Raw genomic sequence first — 22,127 nt, forward strand, 5'->3', positions numbered from 1 at the left:
CGCAGTTTGCGAGCTGTAATTGTCACAGATTTAATGAGTCCTCGGCTCTGATTAGATTTGGTTTTCCTTATGCCATTAGAAGCACGAGGAAACGGCAGAGGAAAGTTTTTTTCACAGATGATCTGATTCATTTAGTACTACCAGGATATAGTGAAAGTTTGATTAAATATGACAAAAAGCTATTTAAAAAAAATAAAAAATGAAAGTTACTAACTATAGCTTTAAATAGAACACTACTAGTCTATATGGACAATGTTTTATTTACTGGATTGTTCCGGTGCTGCCGGGTGTCCCTTATTTTTGTCCGGATGTCCCTCCCCTTCCGCTTTCTTTGTGTTGGCATTCTAAACGCCGGTTGATTTGGGAAACATCCTCCGAGCTAGAACTGACAATCAAATTATATTCATCTTCTCTTTTTTTTGACACATAATCATAGGCAACAGGAAGCGTGGCTCACTCTAAATGTGCCACACATGCTCAGTGGTAGAGCGGTTGCCTTCCAATCGGAAGGTTGGTGGTTCGATCCCCGCCCCTGCAGTCATTGTTGAAGTGTCCTTGGGCAAGACACTGAACCCCGACTTTCCCCCGGTGCTGCGCATTGGAGGTTGAATGTGTATGAATGTTTGTCTGATGAGCAGGTGGCACCTTGTACGGTAGCCCCGGCCACAGTGTATGAATGTGTTCAAATGGTGAATGTTTCCTGTAGATGTAAAAGCGCTTTGAGCAGTTGTTAAGACTAGAAAAGCGCTATATAAATACAGCACATTTACACGATTTCTTGACCAGGCACAGTAACTTTACCTGTAGTCTTGCTATGCTAAGCTAAGCTAATCACCCACTCGCGGTAGCCTCAGGTAGATTAGCAAATTAAATACATGTCCTTGACAAATTAATTGTTTTTTGAGGGCTTAAGCAATACATTTCTGACTTCCCAAGGTATACTGGATTTTCATTCAATATTCTGAAAGTTTTTCAGTCACTCTAAAACTGTTTAACCTCACCAATCCAGTGATGTAAACACATAATCTCTTTGAAACCCTGAACTCTAAGATGTGGTGTGGTGCCTAAAACCCAGGGAGTCATAAATATATTTACTGCAGTAAAAGAGCGAGGTGAAATGAATATAAATACTTTCCTTGGGGAATAAATTATGGCACACTGAGACAACATAGTGAGTGTGTCTGTGCGTGTGTGCGTGTGTGTGTGTGTGTGGTCACTTTTTTTCGGACCAGTTTTGGACTTTTTACCAGCTGAAAGTTTGACAGGATCTAATTAGGGCCATAATATATATGGTCCGCACAGTTGTTTAAACTGCAAAATGCATTTAGCTTCAGCTAAAAAGTTCTTGTTGCTTCACTGGTGTTACAGTTAAGGTCTGGGAAACTTCCAGGGAATTAATATGCAAATCAGTGCAAAGTGTTACCAAAACCAATATAAACTAACATTGGTATGTGTTCAAATATGGAAATAAATAATAAAAAAAGCTCTGTCTCACAGTGTCTAAATTGCATTTTGTAACACACTGTTATTCTGTGGAAGTAATGATTCAGCAACAAATGGATACAGCAAATGCCACAATTGTGGAGAAACAAAAAAAAAACCTGATGCTCAATGGCGTCAGTACTTCTGTTTGAGTCAGGAATGATGCTGTGCCGTACAGGAATGACCTGTCAAAGCTGCTGGGTATCAACGCTTTTTTTTTTTCTTCATTTTTTTTAATTTTAAGCCAAAATTCACTCTCCTTCACAGATACTTCCTGCTGATACACTGCACCTTTTTACCTCGGACAGCCTGTGTGATTATTTAAATGTATGTGGTTCAGAGTCCACTCACCGCACGGTTGCAAAAGTCAATGTATGGGCTGAAATCAGTGAATACTGATGGATTCACAGGCGTTAGTAGAATCAGTTCATTGATTTAAGGTGGAGATGCAGAGACATTATGAACCCGTTTGACCTCCAGCCCTTGCATCCCTTGTCAATATTACTGGCAATTATTGATCCTTTTAGGCAATCCGGCTTAATTGAAGGAGCCCCTTTTTTTCTATTGAACGGTCAGAATGAGATAAATGATGGTGGGGGGATTTTAAACATAGGAGAGAGATGTTGATTAGCCAGTGTTTGTGAGAAAACTACACAAACTGCATGTTTTAGTCACAGTAATGGGAACACATGGTGGCATTGGGCTGTGTAGAATCACAATAGGGACTTACTGTACATGTTGCACTCAAGACTAAGATCATAGCGACTTTACTGTAATTCATGGTGTCACTACAACCCAAATTATAGTCACAAATTGTCTTTATTGAAATTTGTTTTGTCTTAATGAAATTCAGCACCATGACATTATTAGTATGCAGAATGTATATTCTATAAATATACAGTGCATCCTAAAATGAATGAATTATTAAAGGGATGCAGTAGTTTTCCTTTTTTCAACGGAACTTGGGATATGGAAAGTGCTCTCTTGGTCCTGTGGGTGGTCCCTACATTTTCTCAAAAACCCAAGCATGAGTAAGTTACTTAAATAACTCCAGCTGGGAAAGTAAACTCCTGAATTCAAATGGATGTGAGCGCGGAAGCAATTATTTTTTTCAATAAAAGAAGATTTCCAACTAGTTACCATGTTTTTTCTAGATAATTTTAAGTTACACAATAGGCTACAGGGCTGCCTCATTCGATAAAATTGTGTCCCGTATATCTCATGTAACTAAGTATTTACTTGAGTACTGTACTTAAACAGATATTTTGCTGATTTTAATTCAGCTCTGTGTCATTGCAGTGTGGGCAGGATGTTTGGATGTTTTTTGGCTTCCTGTCCATGGCGCTAGTGCACCTCCCACACGGAGGCAAGCCAAACACCATTAATCTAAACACCGTTTATCACTGGCCACACAAAGATGACACAGATCCCTTCAAGCCCAATTTTGAGGTAAATATTGTATCTTTTTTTTTTCTCCACTGCATCTATTTTAAAGCTTTAGTTACTTAGCAGATTTAAACTCACCAGCCACTTGCTCAGGTACACCTGTTTCACTGCTAGTTAACTGCTAGTTGACAAAAATGTCTAATTCATTGCATTTAGGTGTATAGATATGTTGAAGACAATGTCCTGAAGTTCAAACCACACATCAGAATGGGGATAAAAGGGGATTTAAGTGACTTTGAACGTGGCATGGTTGTTTGTGCCAGACGAGCTGGTTAGACTATTGAAACTGCTTATCTGCTGGGATTTTCACCTACAACCATCTGTCTCTATTTTCCCCTACAAGCATCTCAGAGAAGAATACCTTGAAGAAGATTGGAAAAACATTGCGTGGTCTGATGAGTCTCAATTTCTGCTGCAACATTTAGATAGGGTCTGAATTTGTCGTGAACAACACAAAATTCATAGATCCATCCCGCCTTGTATCAACGGTTTAGGCTGGTGTAACGGTGTGTGAGATATAGTACCAATTGAGCCTTTTTAAACACCACACCGTGCCTGAAAATGGTTGCCGACCATGTCTATTCCTCCATGACCACAGTGTACCCATCTTCTAATGGCTACTTTCAGCAGGATAACACGTCATGTCACAAAGCTCAAATCGTCTCAAACTGGTTTCTTAAACATGGCAATGAGTTCACTGTTCTCAAATGGCCTTTCCAGTCACTAGATCTCAATCCAATAGAGCACCCCTGGGATGTGGTGCAATGGGAGATTTGCATCGTGTGTGTGCACCTGACAAATCTGCAGCAACTGTGTGATGCTCTCCTGTCAATATGGACCAAAATCTCCGAGGAATGTTTCAAGCACTTTGTTGAATCTATGCCACAAAGAATTAAGTCCGAAGACAAAAGCATGTCCAATCTGATACGAGCAAGGTGTACCTAAAGTGGCCAGAGAGTTTTTATTATTATGCTTGTAGGCAGATAGATAGATAGATAGATAGATAGATAGATATTAATTGATCACAATGAAATTTTGCCGGCAGCCGCAGTTGGTTTGTACATGTATTTTAAGTTCTGTTAAAGAAGGGGTGGGGGGTCACATTTGAGCATTTATAAAATGTACTTGAGAGTAACGCAAAAGTAACTTTCTTAAGTTACTTTTATAATTTGTAACTGAGTAACTAATTTAAAAGTAACTTGTCATAGCTTACATTAAAGTAAAGTGATGTACACACATTGATGCATCAATAACTATAATCCAATATTATAATATACATTTTTCTGAAACAGGCCATTCTGTACTTTTACTTTTGGTACTTTAATATGTGTGTTGTTGTTGAGTATTTTTACACTGTATTGCTACTTTTTAACAGTGGCTACTTCCACCACTGTTAAAAAGTGGCTGTAAGTAGTCTGTAGTTTTGAGCTGGTAAAAATGGCATCATCATCATTTGATGTTGTTTACCACTATAAAACAAGCCAGCCGATTTCAATATGGTCCAACACTCACTGCTTGGACATCCCATCAGCAGCAGGGGGAGAAGAAGGAGGAGGTGAGGATGGAAGGAGTATGCAAGAAGGAGGGCGTCTGTTCCGCTTGAATGGCCGGAGCAGTGAGGAGGCTGGTCGGGGACACACACACACACACACAGACACACAGACACAAGACAGCGCTCTCTTCTCTTTCTCCTCTTCTCTGTTTCTCCGTGTCTTTCTCCGCCGGACGCGCGTGCGTGCGTCCCGCTCCGCTCCAGCACGGTTCGAGGAGGGAGGGAAGGAGGGAAGGAGGGAGGGAGGGAAGGAGGGAGAGACACTTGACGCATCGGAGGGAGTGAGCAAAGCAACGCTTCACTTTGCAATATGCAACCTGCGAGACGCCACGCCGTCAGCTAGTACTTGCTTCTGACACACACACACTCACTCACACACACACACACACACACATAGAGAGAGAAGGAGAGGCAGAGATGGAGATACAATAGTGGAGCCGCACAGAACAGCACAGCACTGCATACAACGGCACAGAGAGACACAGCCCGTGAATGCAGCGCTACACAGAAAGAGGAACATTTTCTTTGCGCACAAGTCAGACGGATATTTTTTTGGCCGGGAGCGTCGCCGCTAATCGACAGTGATGTCTGTGAGCAGAATTATGTTTAGTGATAGAATACGGATTAATCTGAGGCTGTGAATTCTTCTGGAGACATAACTGCTGTGAGGACAGGTAAGATTGTTATTATTATATTATTTCCCATAGCCTGTGGTAACTTCGCGACCTCTCAAGTTAAATCCCCCCCCATTCCCAATCCCCATGCAGTCTGCATTCGAACTTTCCACAGATTACATTGAAACCTTGATGCTGTACCCTGATAGGGGAGGACAGACGCCGCGATATTGCCTTCTCTGAATTTCACCCTCTGCTGATCTCATTTGCCTGTGCCTACTTTGTTGTGGGACTATCATGGTGGAAGCAAAGTAATCTGAGTGTGTGTGTGAGCGTCTCTCCGATCAGTGCAGATGTGTTGTAATCCTCGTGCGTTGACCCTCCCATGAATAATCCCTGCGGATTTTGGTGATTATGTTGCCGGCCGCCGCTGCTGACCACCAGCCGTGGCCACGGGAATCCGTCTACTCCTGGAGACACCGGGATTAAACTGGGGGGGGGAACGGAAGATAACTTGAACTCTGACGCTACAACTGGATACATCTTTCAAATTATGTATTGCATTTTGGCTGGTAAACCTACCTTGATTTAGAAGATGAATACATAATAAAAAAAAAAGGTTTATTGTCAAATAAGTAGGCTGCTTTCAGGGAAATTTGCCCTTGGTGATTGAAAATATTGAACATGAATGTGAAGTAAACAATACATTCAAAAACAAATAGGCTACATGCAAAAAACTATTTGACATGAGCATAAGAGAAAAAGAAAAAAAAAGAGGCTGAATGGATTGAGGGTTAAGTTTATGTACTTTACAAGGATTAACTGAACAAATGTGAAATTGAAGTTAGGTTTTGTTTATGTTGCTTCTAAGTGGAGATCAGAATGAACCAGGCCTTCATGTCACTGTGGCACAGCTCTAATGGTGTTTATCAGTGCATCTGTCAGTCATTACAGTGGTAGCCTGTGTTGGACCCGCGGTCTGGTGGCCAGCAAATTGCTACATGAGCCTGCTTTAATATATTTTATAGATACCAGTATCTGTGCAGCTTCAGCACAATCAGACGTGCCAACTTCTGCCAAAACTGCTCACTCACAATGAGAACTGAAAGTGATTCCTGTGGAATTGTTCTCCTTCGGAAACGTAAAGTAAACCTGGCGTGTACAGGCACGGCACTGTCAGGGAAGATGCGCCAGTGTAATGATAACACCTGTCAGAGCAGTGCTATCATGCTGCAAAGGAGCATCTGATGCTGTACGCTACATACTGTATATTGTGCATTCACCATTACTGCAAATCTGTGGCTGACTGGGGAGCAGCTCTATTAACTGTGTGTGTGTGTGTGTGTGTGTGTGTGTGTGTGTGTGTGTGTGTGTGTGTGTGTGTGTGTGTGTGTGTGTGTGTGTGTGTGTGTGTGTGTGTGAGAGTGTGTGTGTGTGAGAGTGTGTGTGTGTGTGAGAGTGTGAGTGTGAGAGAGAGAGCCGTTGCCTTCTAATCTGACTTGGCAAGAGATTAGGTACTTCTAAAAGGTTAGAGAGAATAAAGGAGAAAACTTCACCTTAAAAGTGTCCGGGAAGATTATTCCACAGCTCAGTCTTGATTTGTGAAACATGAGCGTTTATAGCTCCCCAAAATCCTGAGACAAGAGTGCTGAGACTCTTGAGATCTAAGCATGAATATTTAAGTTTTTTCTTTTAACGGCTGAATTAAAGTCTCAGAGAGTGGAGAGTGGATTTAACTACCACCTTTCCACACGAAGACAAGATACTACAGCACAAAGAAGCTTAATTAATGTTGAATGGGATCTAAAGGTTGCGTCATGCGGCCCACGCTGCCCAAGCTCAACCTCACAGGAACGCAGCTCTTTAATGGTTGGTGACGTCCCGGAATCAAACACGCCTGTCAGAAGTGACGTAGCTGCACAGAATTGACATTGAAAAAATTCTTGGCATATGTGCTTTTAAGGCATGCCATAAAAAATGTATAGCCTGTTTACTGTAGTAGGCATTGAAAAAAAATGTGTCATCAGGGTCATTTTTATTTCATGTCTGTCTAGGAAGGCTAGCTCAAGTACTAACAGAGAGGGAGGGATGTGTTCTTTTATGTGAGATATGATGGACAACTTTCTACGTCTGTTTCCTTCTTGTCTTACACACAGAACTTATGGACCCCTCTTGTCCCAGGATCTCGCAGCCATTTTAATCCTGATAGTCTAGTTTTGCCATCGGTCTGTCAGTTTGAACTGTACAGATGCAGGCTGGGAGTTGGCGAGGGAGACTTGTTGCGTCGTCTTTCTCTTTGCTTCCAGCTGTTTCCTCCCTCTGTGAGCTGGACATTCCTTACCAATGTGTTATTAACCAATATAACTGTTGTTGAAGCACAATATGACTTTGGGTCTATACAGCAGTTAGTTCCCTACCTGTCTTGATTGTAAACCCTGGGCTCAGAGCAGGTCAACCTAGGGTTTTAATCTTCTAAAACCTGTAGTTTTATAACATTTTAGAGGGCCGGAAGAGGTAAAAGTGTACAGTAGACCTGGAAGTGTTGGTCATCAGAAAATAAATAGGCAATTATTTTGATAATAATAGTTTGAATCGCTTTTTAAGTAATAATTTGCCCGTTCAATTTTTTCAAATGTGTGCTTTTATTTTCTTGCTGTACTAGCAATTGTTTTGTTACTTAATTTGAGTCCATCATTTTTTATCTCTGCAAAACTGTGATGAGCCTTTTCAACTATTTTCTGACATTTTAAAGACAAAATCATAAACCAATTAACAGAAAATAAACAGGAGATTAATCTAACGGTGTAATAGATGTGACTATAATGGACAATATAAAAAAAAAGATTAGAGAAAAGTAAAAATCAACAAGAACATTTGAATATGTTGCATATATTTAATGTGCCCTGAACAGGTTGAAATCACCTTTTGGAGATAAACACGGCAAAAAGAAGCAAATAAAAAAACACACATGCATGGTGTCAGTAGTGTGAGCTTTTTTTTGCTTCTCTCCGCTGGATTTTCAAAGTATACGGCGCTGTGAGATTTTCCACAACACCATAATGGATGAGGAAGCTGCAGACCCCTGATACCACTTTACCGGAGTGCAGTGGGGTTTTATGTATGCCATGCATTACTTGTTTGAGTCTGGCATAATAGAGCTGTTTGATAAGCTGAGCTGAGTGGTGAAGAAATCTTGCCTGTCGAGCAGGAAACTGGAAAAGTACAAGTTTATTCCTTCGCCAAACTCTAAAAAGGTATGATATAATTAGGCTTTAAGCGTCAGCATGTTATTGAGCAGATACATAAAAGATGAAGATTTAGTTTTCACCGCATCAAAGTGACTGTGGCTTATAGAGTCAGCCAGGAAGGAGAAGTTAAAAAAAAAGTAATGCAGAAAACCCACTGTAAAGCTACTACTTGATACAATTTTGTGAATTTTGGTTTCTTTTTTTGGGCGGAACTGCTAACAAAATATGATTACTGCAAAAACAAACACTTTCAAAATGCAGTTTCTCCGAATGAGTTGCCTTCAGTTTGATGTTTTCCTGCCCTGCACAGACTGGATTTCATTGAAACAAATCTTTAATCTACATGCAAAATCCTCCACCCGCTATACTTTACTTCCAAGAGGATGACAGATTGTTGCCTAATTCAAAGGAAGGTCATGAATAAGTGTAATATTCACAAAAATACGTCCCGTCTTCACTATCAAAAGGGGTTTTGAGCGCACCACTGTGAATTGAGAGCCTGACACAACTGTCAGGAAAAAGTACACTTAACTATAATATAGCAAAGCTCCTCAGTGTTGTTTACGGAATCCTGTCTCTCTGTTCATTTTTAATATTGAGATTGAAAGACAAAAAGACCCAAGACGGCTCATTGAGACAGCTCCATTTCCTGCTGTTTATCTAGTCTCATTGGTTTTGTAAATTCCCTATTTGTAATCCAATCATATTAGAATAACTTCTTTGCCTTAGCAATGCTTTATGATGCTGTGTCACTTCCAAGCCTCTGGTTTCAAGGCACAGCGGCCCTTTGGGGTAAGTCTTCACAGACTGTGAGAGCTTGCAACATTTCCTAATTCAAACATTGTTGCACACTGCCTCTCCTTGGGAATGGCTTTAATTGAGTGCTTAATAAGAGCAACGCCACACAGCAACCAACTTCAGGGGGGGGGGGGGGGGGGGGGGGGGGGGGGGGGGGGAGCGGAGCGCTGGGAGTACTGCATTATTTAATGTTCTTATATAAGGTCTGCAAACATTGTCTTTCCGAGCAATCTCAGGATGAGACCATGATTCTTTTTGATAATGGCTGACTTGAATGTGCATTTGTTGTTACTGATGATCCACAAGAGCACGTTTTCGGAGGCCTATACTGTATCGCGCTCCGCTGGGTGTGGCTCTTATGTGAGAGCCATCTTTCTTCCTTCATTTAATACATTGTAAGCAGTCCATCAATTTGTGTTCCCCACTGGGCATTGTTATTTCCTTTGTCTGGATCAAGATTAAAGGACTCAATCGACCATCTGAGTTGACTCTCAAAAGAATGTTTCAAATATACCCTGAACACCGTGATAATTTCTATTAACATCTGTCAATAAAATGCAAGCAGCTTTTACAAAATAAAAGCTTTTTAGAATTGATTTTTTTTTTTTTTTTAATGGGGAGTATTTTTCATGCTTACAGTAACTAGATGGGCCGTCTTAGACCACATGACTTTTGTGGCATTCTCCTTTAAAAAGTGTGTTTTCACTTTTCTTACATTTCTTTAAAATTCACGCTAGGAAAATGATATTGCTTATTAAGGTATACTGTCATATCAACATAGGGCATAGTATGAGCTGAAGTACCTCAAGTTGCATGACTAAATAACAGTTATTCACTCCCAAAATACCATATATAAAAAAAGGAAAACTTTGTCCTTGTAATTCTTTTTAAAAGTACAAAATATTTGTGCATTTCTGTTTCGGGAGTATTTGGGGGCAAACAAAGAGTGAATAAACTGTAAACTGGAGCATAAGACTAAACAGTGTTTGTTATTTATGTTAAAAGAAGAGGATTATTTTGAGTAAAGGAATAAATTAGGACAAGAAATGGAAATGAAAACAAAGTAGCAAGGTCATATTATCCATGGCGGTTATACAATGGCTCATAAGCAATACACCATACATCTTGTAAATGAATCAAAACACATTAATTCACCAGTTACAATACAATACAACATGTTTTGTAAAGGTATCAGGTTTTGTTTCAATATTTTAGTTCAGTAGAGTAATAGTTCTACTGTACCAGCAATGTATCCAAGGTGTTTATCGTTACCAGGGAAACACATAGAGGAAGGGATACCTGCGTTAGTGACGTAACTGTTTATGTACACCGTGAATCGGAACACAGCCCAAGTCTTTTGTTATTTCTGTCAGGGAATTATTCTTCTTAATATATTTTTTTGAAAAGTAATTTTTCTTTTTTTAGTCTACTGAAAACTGCAATTGAGTTGCATCATGGAACATGTAGGATCCAGAGATTTTAGAGCTTGATTTAGGACTAAAAGCCAGGACATCTCGTCCTTGTCTCGTGCATTACTAAATCGGATTGAAGTGCCCTAAATTCAGTTAGCACCTACAACAGAACATATGTCAATATATGAAATGATGAATTAACAATAATGTTAAGTTTAACAAAAGAAAGAATATTAGCTTTTCATTTTATATTTATTCAGGATGGAGTGTGCTCATCACCTAAATTGAACAAACTCTCAAAAATGCAATACTAATTACAAAGAAATGTTTAAAATATATATTTTCTCAAAAACATACAAGCATATAAAGTATATTAATATCACTGGTTAGGGGTGAGTCACTACCAGATATGTATTAAATAGCGTTATAAAGATGTTACACATGGCTTGAAATGATAAAAAAGAGATTTTTGGATTTGTTTCACTACTTGTTGAAAGCGTTTCCCGACCGCACACTGCTTTCAGCTTTCACTCAGTCCTGCATACACATCTGCGGCTGCCTAATGAAACATATTAGACAGATTCCATGACAAATATCCCGTTTAGGCTTGTTATTTTTTATGCAGTCAAGTGTTTCCTCTCAGATCTTCTCCCAGCGGCTGTAGGTCAATATCCTTTCACTCTTGTTTCCGCTGGTTTTACACCTACATCCAAAGTGTCGCTTACATACACGTTTTACCTTCATGTAAGCTAGCCAAAGATCAAGTGGCATTTGTGAGTCGTATTATGTTTCACACACACACACACACATACACACACACACACACACACACACACACCTATGAGCAGCTGAGTGCCACTTGTTTGAAGTGTCTTGCTCAAGGGTACCAGCCTCTGGAGAACATTTAACAACAGCCCAAAGGAACATATTTTGCTCCCACAGTACTGTTTTTGTGTATATTTTTAATATTTATATAATTTCTTTGAATGCACTGTATGAGGGTACATAATGAGGCTGTTTTATCCACATTCACAAACAATAATAGATTCATTCTTTAATGCAACATATATTTTGAATAGGCAATGTGGGGTAGCGGTAACTCAGTCCGTAGGGAGCTGGGTTGGGAGCCGGAGGGTCGTTGGTTCAAGTCCCAGTACAGAATGTGGATTGGTAACTGTAGAGATGCCGGTTCACCTCGTAGGCACTGCCAGGTGGTCTTGACCAAGGCACCGTACCCCCCCCCCACCCCCCAACAGCTCAGGGTGCTGGTCCAGCACTGGCAGCCCACTCTCCATTTGTGCATGAATAGTTCTCAAGCATATGTGTCTATTTCAGGCCTGTGTGTAGTGATTTCTAAGAAAACAGAGTATAAATTGTAATTTCCCCACTGGGGATCTATAAATTATAAATCATATGCTGATTGGCAGGCATGATGGATGTTTTGTAATTAATGATGGTATTGTATTAGGATGTGGCATTATCCCTTGTATTTTGTTTCTGGTTAAAGTCTCCTAAAGACATTTTTGTTCAGTATCTAGAGGAGAAGAAGTCCTTAATAAGCTTTTCTATAAAGAAAGCACCTCCTGTTCATGTGTAGTCAATTTGGAGAGAACTGCAGATGATGCAACATGCAGATATGTCATCTGTTTCTCAGATGAAATAATTAAGCATTCCAGAAAGGTACTCTTTGTTTAGCAGACCATTGCAGACGTCTGTGGTTCAGATAAATGTGATTTTGTAGTCACTGTATCAGTGCAATTAGCTGGTTGATTCATTTCAACCAAGGACAATACGAGAAAAGAAAAACATAATGCCTATGTGGTTCGGCTGTGGAATAGGACACTTCATTTTGGATCAGATAGGAAATGCTGATCCATTCAACCTCAAAACTCTGTTACAGTGATTTTTGCCTGACAATCATAAGTGTGTGTGTGGTGTGTCTATGTATTCAGAAGGTCAATCAAGTCCACTCTCCTTAGCCTTTACATGGTCATTATGTCATCAGTGCATCTGGAAACCTCAAAAATCTGAAAAGAAGGGTGTCGTGGCTGTGAGATACACCTGACTACTTCTATTGCATCAAATTTGTCTGTCTGAAAAACCGATGCATGTCATTTCTGTCTGAAATTGTTACAGTATCACCTGACTTTTTGAAGTCCTGATCTCATTAAATGCTGCTGAATAACTGGGCTTAATGCAAAATATTATATAGCTTGAGTTTTTTTTTTTGTCATAACAAGCAAGGTAAGGGAGGTTTATTTATATAGCGCATTTCAGCGACAAGGCAATAAGGCAAGTCAAGGCAAAGGTGACAGTGCAGTGTAATCAACAATTACTTAAAAAAGGCAGCATCAAAAAGAAAAGTCTCCAGCCTTGCTTTTAAGGAACTGAGAGTTGCAGCGGACCTGCAAATAATAAAGTGAGTGGTCTTTTGTGCTTGCTAGACTAGTTTTGGGCCAGCTGTAAAAAAACATGTTTAAATGTTTTTTATACAAACTATTTTAAATCGCCATTGCAATGGCAGTTCTAGACCATTTTAAATGGGGGTGGGGGGGGGGCCGGCCGGGCCCACATGTGATTTTAGTGGGCATCAAATACACATTAAGCACAACTGTTGTATACAGTACCACCACCACATACATGTTTGACTTATTTTCAACGACATTTGAGGTTGATTGTGACTCCATTAAAAAAAAAAATGCAGAGGGTGTTTGCATCAGAATAGCACTGACCTACATATTCATGTTGTTGTTTTCAAAAATCCTTGAAAGGCAGCATATTAGTATGCGCTGTCTACAGTGGAACCAAATTCAATTTTTTTTCTCTTAAAATAAGTTTCTTAGGTAGAGCATAAGTTCAGGTTTTTCTTTAGATGAGTTTTCTACATTAGACTGGTACTTGATACAGTTTGAACAAGTCACTCTCCAATTCAGAATCAACAGTGATGTGGGTACACGTTAGAGAGCTGTTCAGTAGGGTTAGTCAACTGCCCCACACGTAGTCAGGAACCCTGGGTTTGTTTCATTGATTATATTTGATAGGAATGGTCTTTATTGATAAAGTTAACCTGGCAAGCCGTGAATGATCGGCATCTTAACAGTACCTTGTAGAGAGAGCATCTCCAAAAAACAATGTATTGATTTAAGAAACACTCTGAAAGGCTGCTCTAACACCATCTAATAATAAGGAATTGATAAGGAATATAAAACATAATTAAAACACAGAAACTGGAAAATATATGAGATAGTTATGAGTGCAACTGTTCTTGCGTTGATTAAATTACGTTACTTTTTATTGATCCCCAGTGCGTAAATTACACTCTGTTGTTAGAACACACTACACTCAGGCCTGAAATACACACACATGCTCAAGAGGTGCCCAGGCATCTCACTAGCTACCAGTCCTCACTTCGTACTTTGGTCCGTACAAGACTTGAACTGGCAACCCTCCGGTTCCTATCCCAAATCCCTAAGGGCTGAGTTACTGCCACCTCTATTACTCTGCTTCATACTTTCCATCTGTTAGAGTCCGCTTTGTCTACGTCCTCATCTGTCCATGTCTGCGTGGGTTTGCGGACCATCATGTGGACAGCCCAAAATGTGGAGAGCCCAAAATGTGTGACCGCACGGACTGTACAGGCAAAGCAAGTACTCCGACTTTGCATGCTCCAAATCCAGCTCCCACAATTAATGAGTGTAATGATCATTTTTATCTGCATAAATGCAAAACTGTGGAAATAACCTACTGACAATGTGGTGGGGGATTCCATGGCTCATTTACCTCAGACCTTTAGGTTACATACTGTTAGAATGTAACTGCAAGGTGAAGCGGCTTCACTTACACTTGACAGAAAAAAGAGTACTCATCGCCTGTCAATGTTCTTGAAAAAGGAGAATACTGAGACGGTATTGTTATCAACAAGGATTCGGTTTGGTTTGGTATCTCAGCCCTGACTGCATGTAGCTCAGTGTCTGCAAAGATTTATGCTGAAAGAACCACTGTATCTTAGGTTGGGTGATAAAAGCTGAGCTATGAGCTGCTGACTTGGCCTTTATTTTCTACTGTGTGCATCAGCGCAGCGTTCCGGGCGCATCACAACCCCCGTCAGCAAGTCAATGCTTGATATTCCACCAGAAGCGTACGTGAAGCGGCTCTTAGTCCCGCTAAAGATCACCCTCCCCCCCAAGAGATTCATCTTGGAGTAGTAAGACATCACAGATCTTTTTTATAATGACAACGCCAGAAAAATGAAGGCATGGAGTTTAATTGCACAAATGCTTGGAGTGGAAGGTAGATGCTAGCTTTTCAAACCCGTGATTCTGTAAAGTAATTGTAGAGACAATGTAATCTGCGAGACAGGCAGGCAAGACGCTCTGCTTCTGAGACGCTCCCGGTGTGGTATGGAGCGTGGGGGAGGACGGAACATAACCGGAACACAACCGGAACGGACAGCCATTGGAGATGGTGATGTAATCATGATTACGCTTTGTAAAGGAAAAGGAATAGTTAAGTGGTGCTGAAATGAATAATATGTTGGTCGATCATCAGAAAAATAATGCTAACTTATAATTCATTTATTTACTTAACATCAAAAATCTAGTTAGGCTTAAAGGAACAGTGACAGATATTCCTTGCCTCCCTGTACTGTTATTCCATTCCAGTGTAAAACAAGGTATTTGAGCTATTTGACTCTGATCATGTTAGATTACTGATTATAAAAATAATATCTGCAGTATATTACTAATATTTTAGAGATTATACATCTCTAAAACATTATACATTTGTTACAGTTCTATTTTTTTCAAATGCAGCAACATGTGTTTGTGGAAACATGTTCAGTTTCAATCATATTGTCATGCTCTTGCCTGGTTCCAGAACAAATCAAAGGCACAAATCTTTTGTCTTTTTGCATGAATGGCATTCCTTTCAAAAGCTTCCCCACTTTGTTAGTGAATGTTAGACTTTAGGATTGACTTGAAATAACTTTCCAATTATTCTGTCTATGGTGTGATTGTCATCCAACATAAAGAAATCCATGCCACATAACACATTAGGGTCCCACAAGTGGCTGCATCCTCCACAGATTTTAGAAAGCGACTGGTAGATACAGCTCTATTAAAGCTGTACTGTCCGCTCGATAATTGCTGGTTCTGTTTGGCTTTCTGCCCTGATATCTCTGAACATTGGATGATGGATCTCTTCGGTCCGGTGCAGTACATTAACCAAACATGCTATCTCCTCCCAAGCTAATTTAATTCAAGGTGCAATCCTGCACCTGCTGCACGAAGACATCAGTTTCCTCTTGGAACAGGCTTTTGCAATAGATCGATTCTGGACTGTTCTCTGCCTCAACTAATATTTGGTGGCAAACAGTGTATAGATCTTAAGGGGAACAAAACAGGTGATTTCTATTTATGGTTCAATGGACAGGTAAACAATCGGTAAATTCAAAATAAAATGATCCATTTCAGTGGTCAAATCTTTCTAGCAGTTTCTAATGTTGTTCTACAGATTCCTATCCAGACTCACAGTAGTTTTTATTTTTTATTTCTAACTTCATGATTTTAACTTCACCATACAATGTTTGCACTTTTTTTTTTAAACAAATGAGCTGCTAAAAATTCTTTTATTTATATATACAGATGTCCTTTTATCAAAAGTGCAACTGAAATTGTATTTTTATCTTAAATAACAACACTTTATACAGTAATAATCATTTGATTTTTAAAACAAGTTGCACAAAAATAACTAAACAAGTAGGAAACAGCATTGCGATTCATTTGAATCTTTAAACATTTCTATAGATTTCTAACCATTCATTTCTATCGACTCATAATGTATTGTTACATCCCTAATGGTGCTAGTAGCAAGCACTCGTAGTAATAGTGGTAGTATTGGTAGCAGTAGTAGCAGCAGCATACGTGGTATTGCAGTAGTTGTAGTACTGTTCTTATTTTAATACTGTGGGGAGGAATTCATTTATCCTTCTGTCTTTTTCTTACAGACTGTATAGACATTGTACACTCACAACATTACGACTTATTTGTGAGTCAAAGTATAAGTACAATTACATAGGGTCAACCTTGTTTTTATTTCTCTTTGCCATGTTTACCTTTGCTTGTTAATGGCCTTGAAATGTGTCCTTGCAAATGAGTATGTAGGAGGAATTTGTGTCATTTGTGAATTTGTGTCAGCAAAATATTAGCCAATACCTTTGTTAGCAAGGCACAGCTGGATATGCTCTGTGTAGCCAGAACATGTATCAACTTCAATTTCAATGCTGGCGTCAAGTAGGCCTACCCGAATAGATTACAGCAGCAACAGACAAGAGCAAGTTTGTAAGGTCCCTTAGTCGTGTTTTATCTTTAACTGCCTGGTTGCTTTATCAGGTTGAGTTGAAAAGCAGGGAGGGAGCAAAAGCAAAACTCTGATACTGCAAAAACAGACCTTAACAAAAGCAGTATTAGAAAAGTAGTTTCCAACAGTAACTCCAGTTTTCTGAGTGTGTGCTGTGCCCTCTAACAGGATTTTTTCACCCTGACGAGGCACACCTACATGCCACACGGATAAAGATTAATGCATTGACTGCATTAAGTGTCACTGCTGCCCAACCAGTCCTCATACATAAATGTCACAATCAATGCTTTTACATGCAGTTTAAAAAACGATTATATTCGAGGTAAAGCAATGCCCCGGTGTCTCAAATGGCAAATAAACACCTTACCCTGCTTAAAATCTGAGTTTTCATAACCTGGTCTACAGACTTAGAGAACACCTTAAGTAACTGGGACATTTCTGCATGTATACACCATGAAGGTGCTTTAAGCGTTGTTGCGTGATGTTTCTTCTTGTTGACGTTCAAAGTATTTTCAAGCAAGACTAGGTTGCCCCTCCCTCCTCCTCATCCCCTCCCCTCCCTTCTGTGGTTCCGCGCACTAACCCCCCACCCCCACCCCCAAATCCTTCTTGTCGGTTATTGACTGGAACGCAGGAACACTGTTTGTGTATACTTTGTGGTGCAGGTTGGCACAGTTTGTCTTTGTTGCCGTTTGTAGACCCTGGGCTGTCTACAGAGACCATGACTTTTTACGATGTGTTCTGGGGACAGGCAGATAGTGAGGAGATGTTTGCTATATGTAACAACAAAGGTTGTAGCCTAAAACATGTGTGACATTGCTCAGAGCACCTTTAACCCGTTTGCGCCGGATGCTTCACGACGACGCATCTACTGCCGGTAACTGCGTTACGCAAATCTGAACCTCCTGCCGGCTGCTGCGTGGCGCAGCATTTTGTATTCGTCAGTCTTCCCACGCCTCATGTGTATTTTGAACCAATGACAGTGCGTTCTCTGCTGCACGCGTCATGAAAAGACCGACGAATACAAAATGCTGCGCCACGCAGCAGCCAGCAGGAGGTTCAGAGTTGCGCAACGCAGTAACCGGCGGTAGATGTGTCGTCGCGAAGCATCCGGCGCAAACGGGTTAACTGGAGTAAGATCGGGTTGCGAATTTACGAATCCTATTATGGCCACGCCAAGACCCGCCCTTCAATAGTATTTACACACTACTCTTCAGTCCCTCCAAGATTTCGCCAATTCATGCAAAACACTGCGACTGACCAATCGCCCTTAACTTTTCTGCAAATTTGACCTACTACCGGAGTTTCCCACTACTTCAACCGATCCCAGCAGTCCCACGTGACACTTTGTATCAGTATGTGACCTGAACGTCTCGCATTTACCAACAAAACGTTCAGTGAAAGGCCATGCAAAACATTTCAGATCTTCCCGCCAACCTGTACACATTTTAACATCAATTTCGCTGTAATGTTTTTTTCAATCTGAAGTCGCTGAAGCGGCTGCTGTTTCAATCCTGTCTGGTCTCTGAAGCGGGCGGGGCTGCTGAGTCCCCCCCCACAACTGATACGTGCACTCACAAATACACACGGTGGATGCAGGAAAAATGGAGATTAGACATACAGGATGACCTAAATTGAGGACAGCTACGTTTGTTATTGTAAATGCAATGATAAGTTAAAGTCCAATAGGTACTTTATCAAACCGTATGAATGTGTCGGACCAAGCAGCTCTTTGCGGCCGCTGGCTCACATTAAGGTTAGCTTACTAATTCCAGCCAACGCATCTTTATGCGATACTGGTTGACTTTACAGACAATGAGCCAAACTAATTTCTCGCTCATCTGGCGAAAGCACTGTGCTTTCCTACGCTGTTTGTGACTTTGTGAATGAAACATTAAGTTGTTCAACTTTATTAACTTAAAGGCCAGCTGGTTGGCTGGCAAGTTTGATTATTTTAGCTTGTTTGCTCGCTAGAGGGCTGACGGCCCACCAGACCTTTACAGGTATGAGGGAAACACTGAAAATCAGAAGGCATAGAGAGTTAACTAAATTTACAGCGCTAAAAAGTCTTCCATGTTCTCATCGCTTTCCAAGCATGGATCATGGGCATGGATGCATTATAAGACCAAGTTGTCCAAGTTGTGGTAATTTTGACAAAGGTCCACTTGACAAAAAAATCGTTCTCATGACCTGTTGTACGTTGGCAGAGCTCCGCCTTCTCAGATGGGCGAGAACTGGCATTCACATTCCCCTGTTACTGCTGTGCATGTAACACACTGTGTCTGTGCTTTCTGAAACAACATGAACAATGCAAAAAATATGAGAGGTTTCAATCTGCTTCCTCTGCGGTTGCGGTTTCAATTTGCTGCAAGCTGCCTGGGTAAAGGTAGGATTCAGATTGTTGTCATGATAAAAAACAACTAGTGAGCCACCCCATGAATGACTTGCCCACCCCCCTAGCTATAAGATTTAGGGATTATTATAGATCCAAGACAAAACTGACAGAAGGGCAAGACTCGGAGAAAAGGTCGCAATTATTAATCCCTCTGCTACTTCAGCACCATCGACAGGGCCATGGATTTACCAATACACAGTTAGGCTGCTGATGTTTCAGAGTCAATGGCCGTAGATTCTAACTTGCACCAACCTCATTTAAATAAATGATCAATTAGGCAGACTAGACTAAGATACTCAACTAAACAAGCCATCTGCCCTACATTCCATCTACTAGAGGGTGGAGAGGTAGGGGCATGCAATTTGGTCATTTTGCTAACAAGGAAGATGACATTCCCCTCAAATTGCCTACGGCTTATAACGTTGAAATGCTAGCATGATAGCCAACAGGTACGTATCCATTTATCCAATATTCATTCTTTTTCAGCTCCGTATTGGTCAACAACTGTGTCTGTCCGCAGTTTGGTGCTGGGCAGACGGTGTACAGTGGGTTTATCAGAGATTTTTTGCTGAAAACAGCTGCCTGCAGCGATTAGACTGAACGAAAACAGTAAAGTTTACAGGTCGTAAAACCAAAACAATGAGCTTAAAGATGCTAACAGTTTGAAAAGATAAGGGAAATTGCAAAGTTTCTGATCTCTCCAATTCTCTGTGGGTTTGTCACTACGAGCAACTCCTTTCACTTTACACAAACTCATTTTTGGAATTGATTATTGTATCATCTTGGTTCCTCTTACATGTTTATATACACAATGGTAATAAATAAGTTAAATTGAGATGTGATGTGTGATGTCAAAATGCATCCACAACAAAAGGAAATGAGACAATAGAACAGAGAACAATACAAGTGAAAATTCAATAAAAATGGGCAAATCAAGTAAAATAAGTCTGTTTTTATTTTTATTCAATTTTACATAATCAGTACAATGTTGACAGTGCAAAGTACTGACTTTATTTTTCCTGAAAATCTGTCCTACAGAACAATGTGAAATGGTATGTAAAATACCATTTTACATTCTAAGTCACCTACCTTATTCTGAAAATAACACTATAAGACATTAGTTACTATGCCAACAGCATGTAGAAAAAGAATTAAAAACACACACACAAAAAGAAACCTAAGACATACACACAATGTGTTTTTGTGCAAACTCTGCAAAACATTTGTAACTTAACTTTTATTATTAACCACTGACTAGAGAAACGATGTGCTGCAAATCCTCTTTTGTACTCAGCCCTGTACCCTATCAACATAATGAGACAGTACATGCGGATAATCAAAAAATTACTGTTATGTATCAGTGAGTAGTTAGTCCCCAAAAAAACAATTTCATAATGTTTGACAAAAAATAGTTTTTTCATGAGATCTGACAGTCTTTTAACACAACGCATTTTTTCCTCCACCTTAGCCTTCAGCTTCTTTCCTGTCACTGGGGTTTGATACACCGAGAGCTGCTACCTTCCTGACACTCAACAAACTGTCAAGTTTTAATTCTCACTCCTGGGAGATATTGTCTGTGTTGAGGGAAAAGCACACAACTGTTGTGGAATTCTTCTAGATGTTTCAGCCTTTTTCATCTTTGGCTTTATGAGCATAAAAGCTATGAGGCTTCAAGCAAGAACAATGCTATGAGAACTTATAGGAGCGGCTTTGCTTTCATAGGGACTTGAAAGTAGCTGTCCCTAGAGTTTCTGCAGATATGAAAATGAATGTATATGAGGTACTTTGTGTTTATGTGCCAACTATCGACACAAGTATGAAACCTTTTTTTTTTTTACTCCATGAAGCAACTTTCAGGAAAGTGGAAACCGAAGTGAGTTGCACTATGATTAATATTTATTTGATAATTAAAAGGGATTAAAACACCTTTAATTAAAAATTAAAAATGACTGGTTTTGAACTATAAATGCAGTTCATAATCGCTTTGCTCTTTTCTGTACTGTACATTCCTGCAGTCTTTCTGTGTTCCACAATTTGTGAAACAATAAGCATGCTGATCAGGAAAGCTGCTAATGAAAAGTGTACCACCTTACTCACCTCATGTGTTTCCTTTTTTTTCAGATTGGGAAACCAGAAAGGTGCAAATCGGATTCCATACATTTGTGATTGAATGTGAAACTACTTTGACCCTACAAAATTGAAGATGATGTTGCTATGGAAACTGCTGGTGCTGCAGTCACTTATGGGGTGCCTTGCAGGTAAAGCATCTTATTAAGAACTTTTGATGCATGCCAAATCTGTCTTTGTGAAGCCCTTATTGCTATGTATTTGGGGCAGGTGACAGGATGAAAGCTGTCGTTTAGAAAGGAGCAACCTCAAGTAGATAAGTAATAAGAAAATATTTTTTTCCACTGAAGTTGTTGTTAAAATATGCCAACGCCTGCTAAAGACTCCCTATCACAGGCGAGATTTGTTTTTCTTTGTAATTGTCTTTCATTGTAAACAGTTCCCAGTCACTTTATTATCCCAAAATTTGATTGGGAACTGTATACAATGAAAGACAATTAAAATGAATCAACGATAAAAAAATCTTTTCCATTTTACTGAGATCAACATTAAAGGTATCCTGTGGAGGACCAACTTAAGGAAAAAATAACAAGTAACAAGATGTTTTTTTTAAATGAAGTGTAAGATATGTTTCAGAAAGCCCTTTATAAACTAATTTAAATTAATCCCATCTGGTATTGTAGACTTAAGTTTAAGAACAAGACTGACCCTAATTAAGCCTAAAATTGTTACAGTAAGTCACCAATCAATCAGTGA

At 39.9% G+C, this 22,127-nt stretch overlaps 1 protein-coding gene and 1 long non-coding RNA gene across 2 annotated transcripts in view; both read left to right on the forward strand.

Annotated features, from left to right (window-relative positions):
* The first annotated feature begins 1,242 nt into the window (after positions 1 to 1,242).
* On the forward strand, positions 1,243 to 4,229 carry LOC116688196 (uncharacterized). The gene is made up of 3 exons (XR_004331729.1): positions 1,243 to 1,256; positions 3,840 to 3,842; positions 4,149 to 4,229. It is a non-coding gene; the product is annotated as an uncharacterized LOC116688196 (long non-coding RNA).
* Positions 4,230 to 4,736: 507 nt separating this feature from the next.
* Positions 4,737 to 22,127, forward strand: part of cntn4 (contactin 4) — a 167,582-nt gene continuing 150,191 nt past the window's right edge. The window contains exons 1-2 of the mRNA XM_032514281.1: positions 4,737 to 5,154; positions 21,426 to 21,562. Coding sequence (XP_032370172.1) covers positions 21,508 to 21,562 — 55 coding nt within the window. The 5' untranslated portion in view covers positions 4,737 to 5,154; positions 21,426 to 21,507. The remainder of the gene's footprint in view (positions 5,155 to 21,425; positions 21,563 to 22,127) is intronic.

Source organism: Etheostoma spectabile, chromosome 4, assembly GCF_008692095.1.
Source record: "Etheostoma spectabile isolate EspeVRDwgs_2016 chromosome 4, UIUC_Espe_1.0, whole genome shotgun sequence".
Taxonomy (NCBI): Eukaryota; Metazoa; Chordata; class Actinopteri; order Perciformes; family Percidae; genus Etheostoma; species Etheostoma spectabile.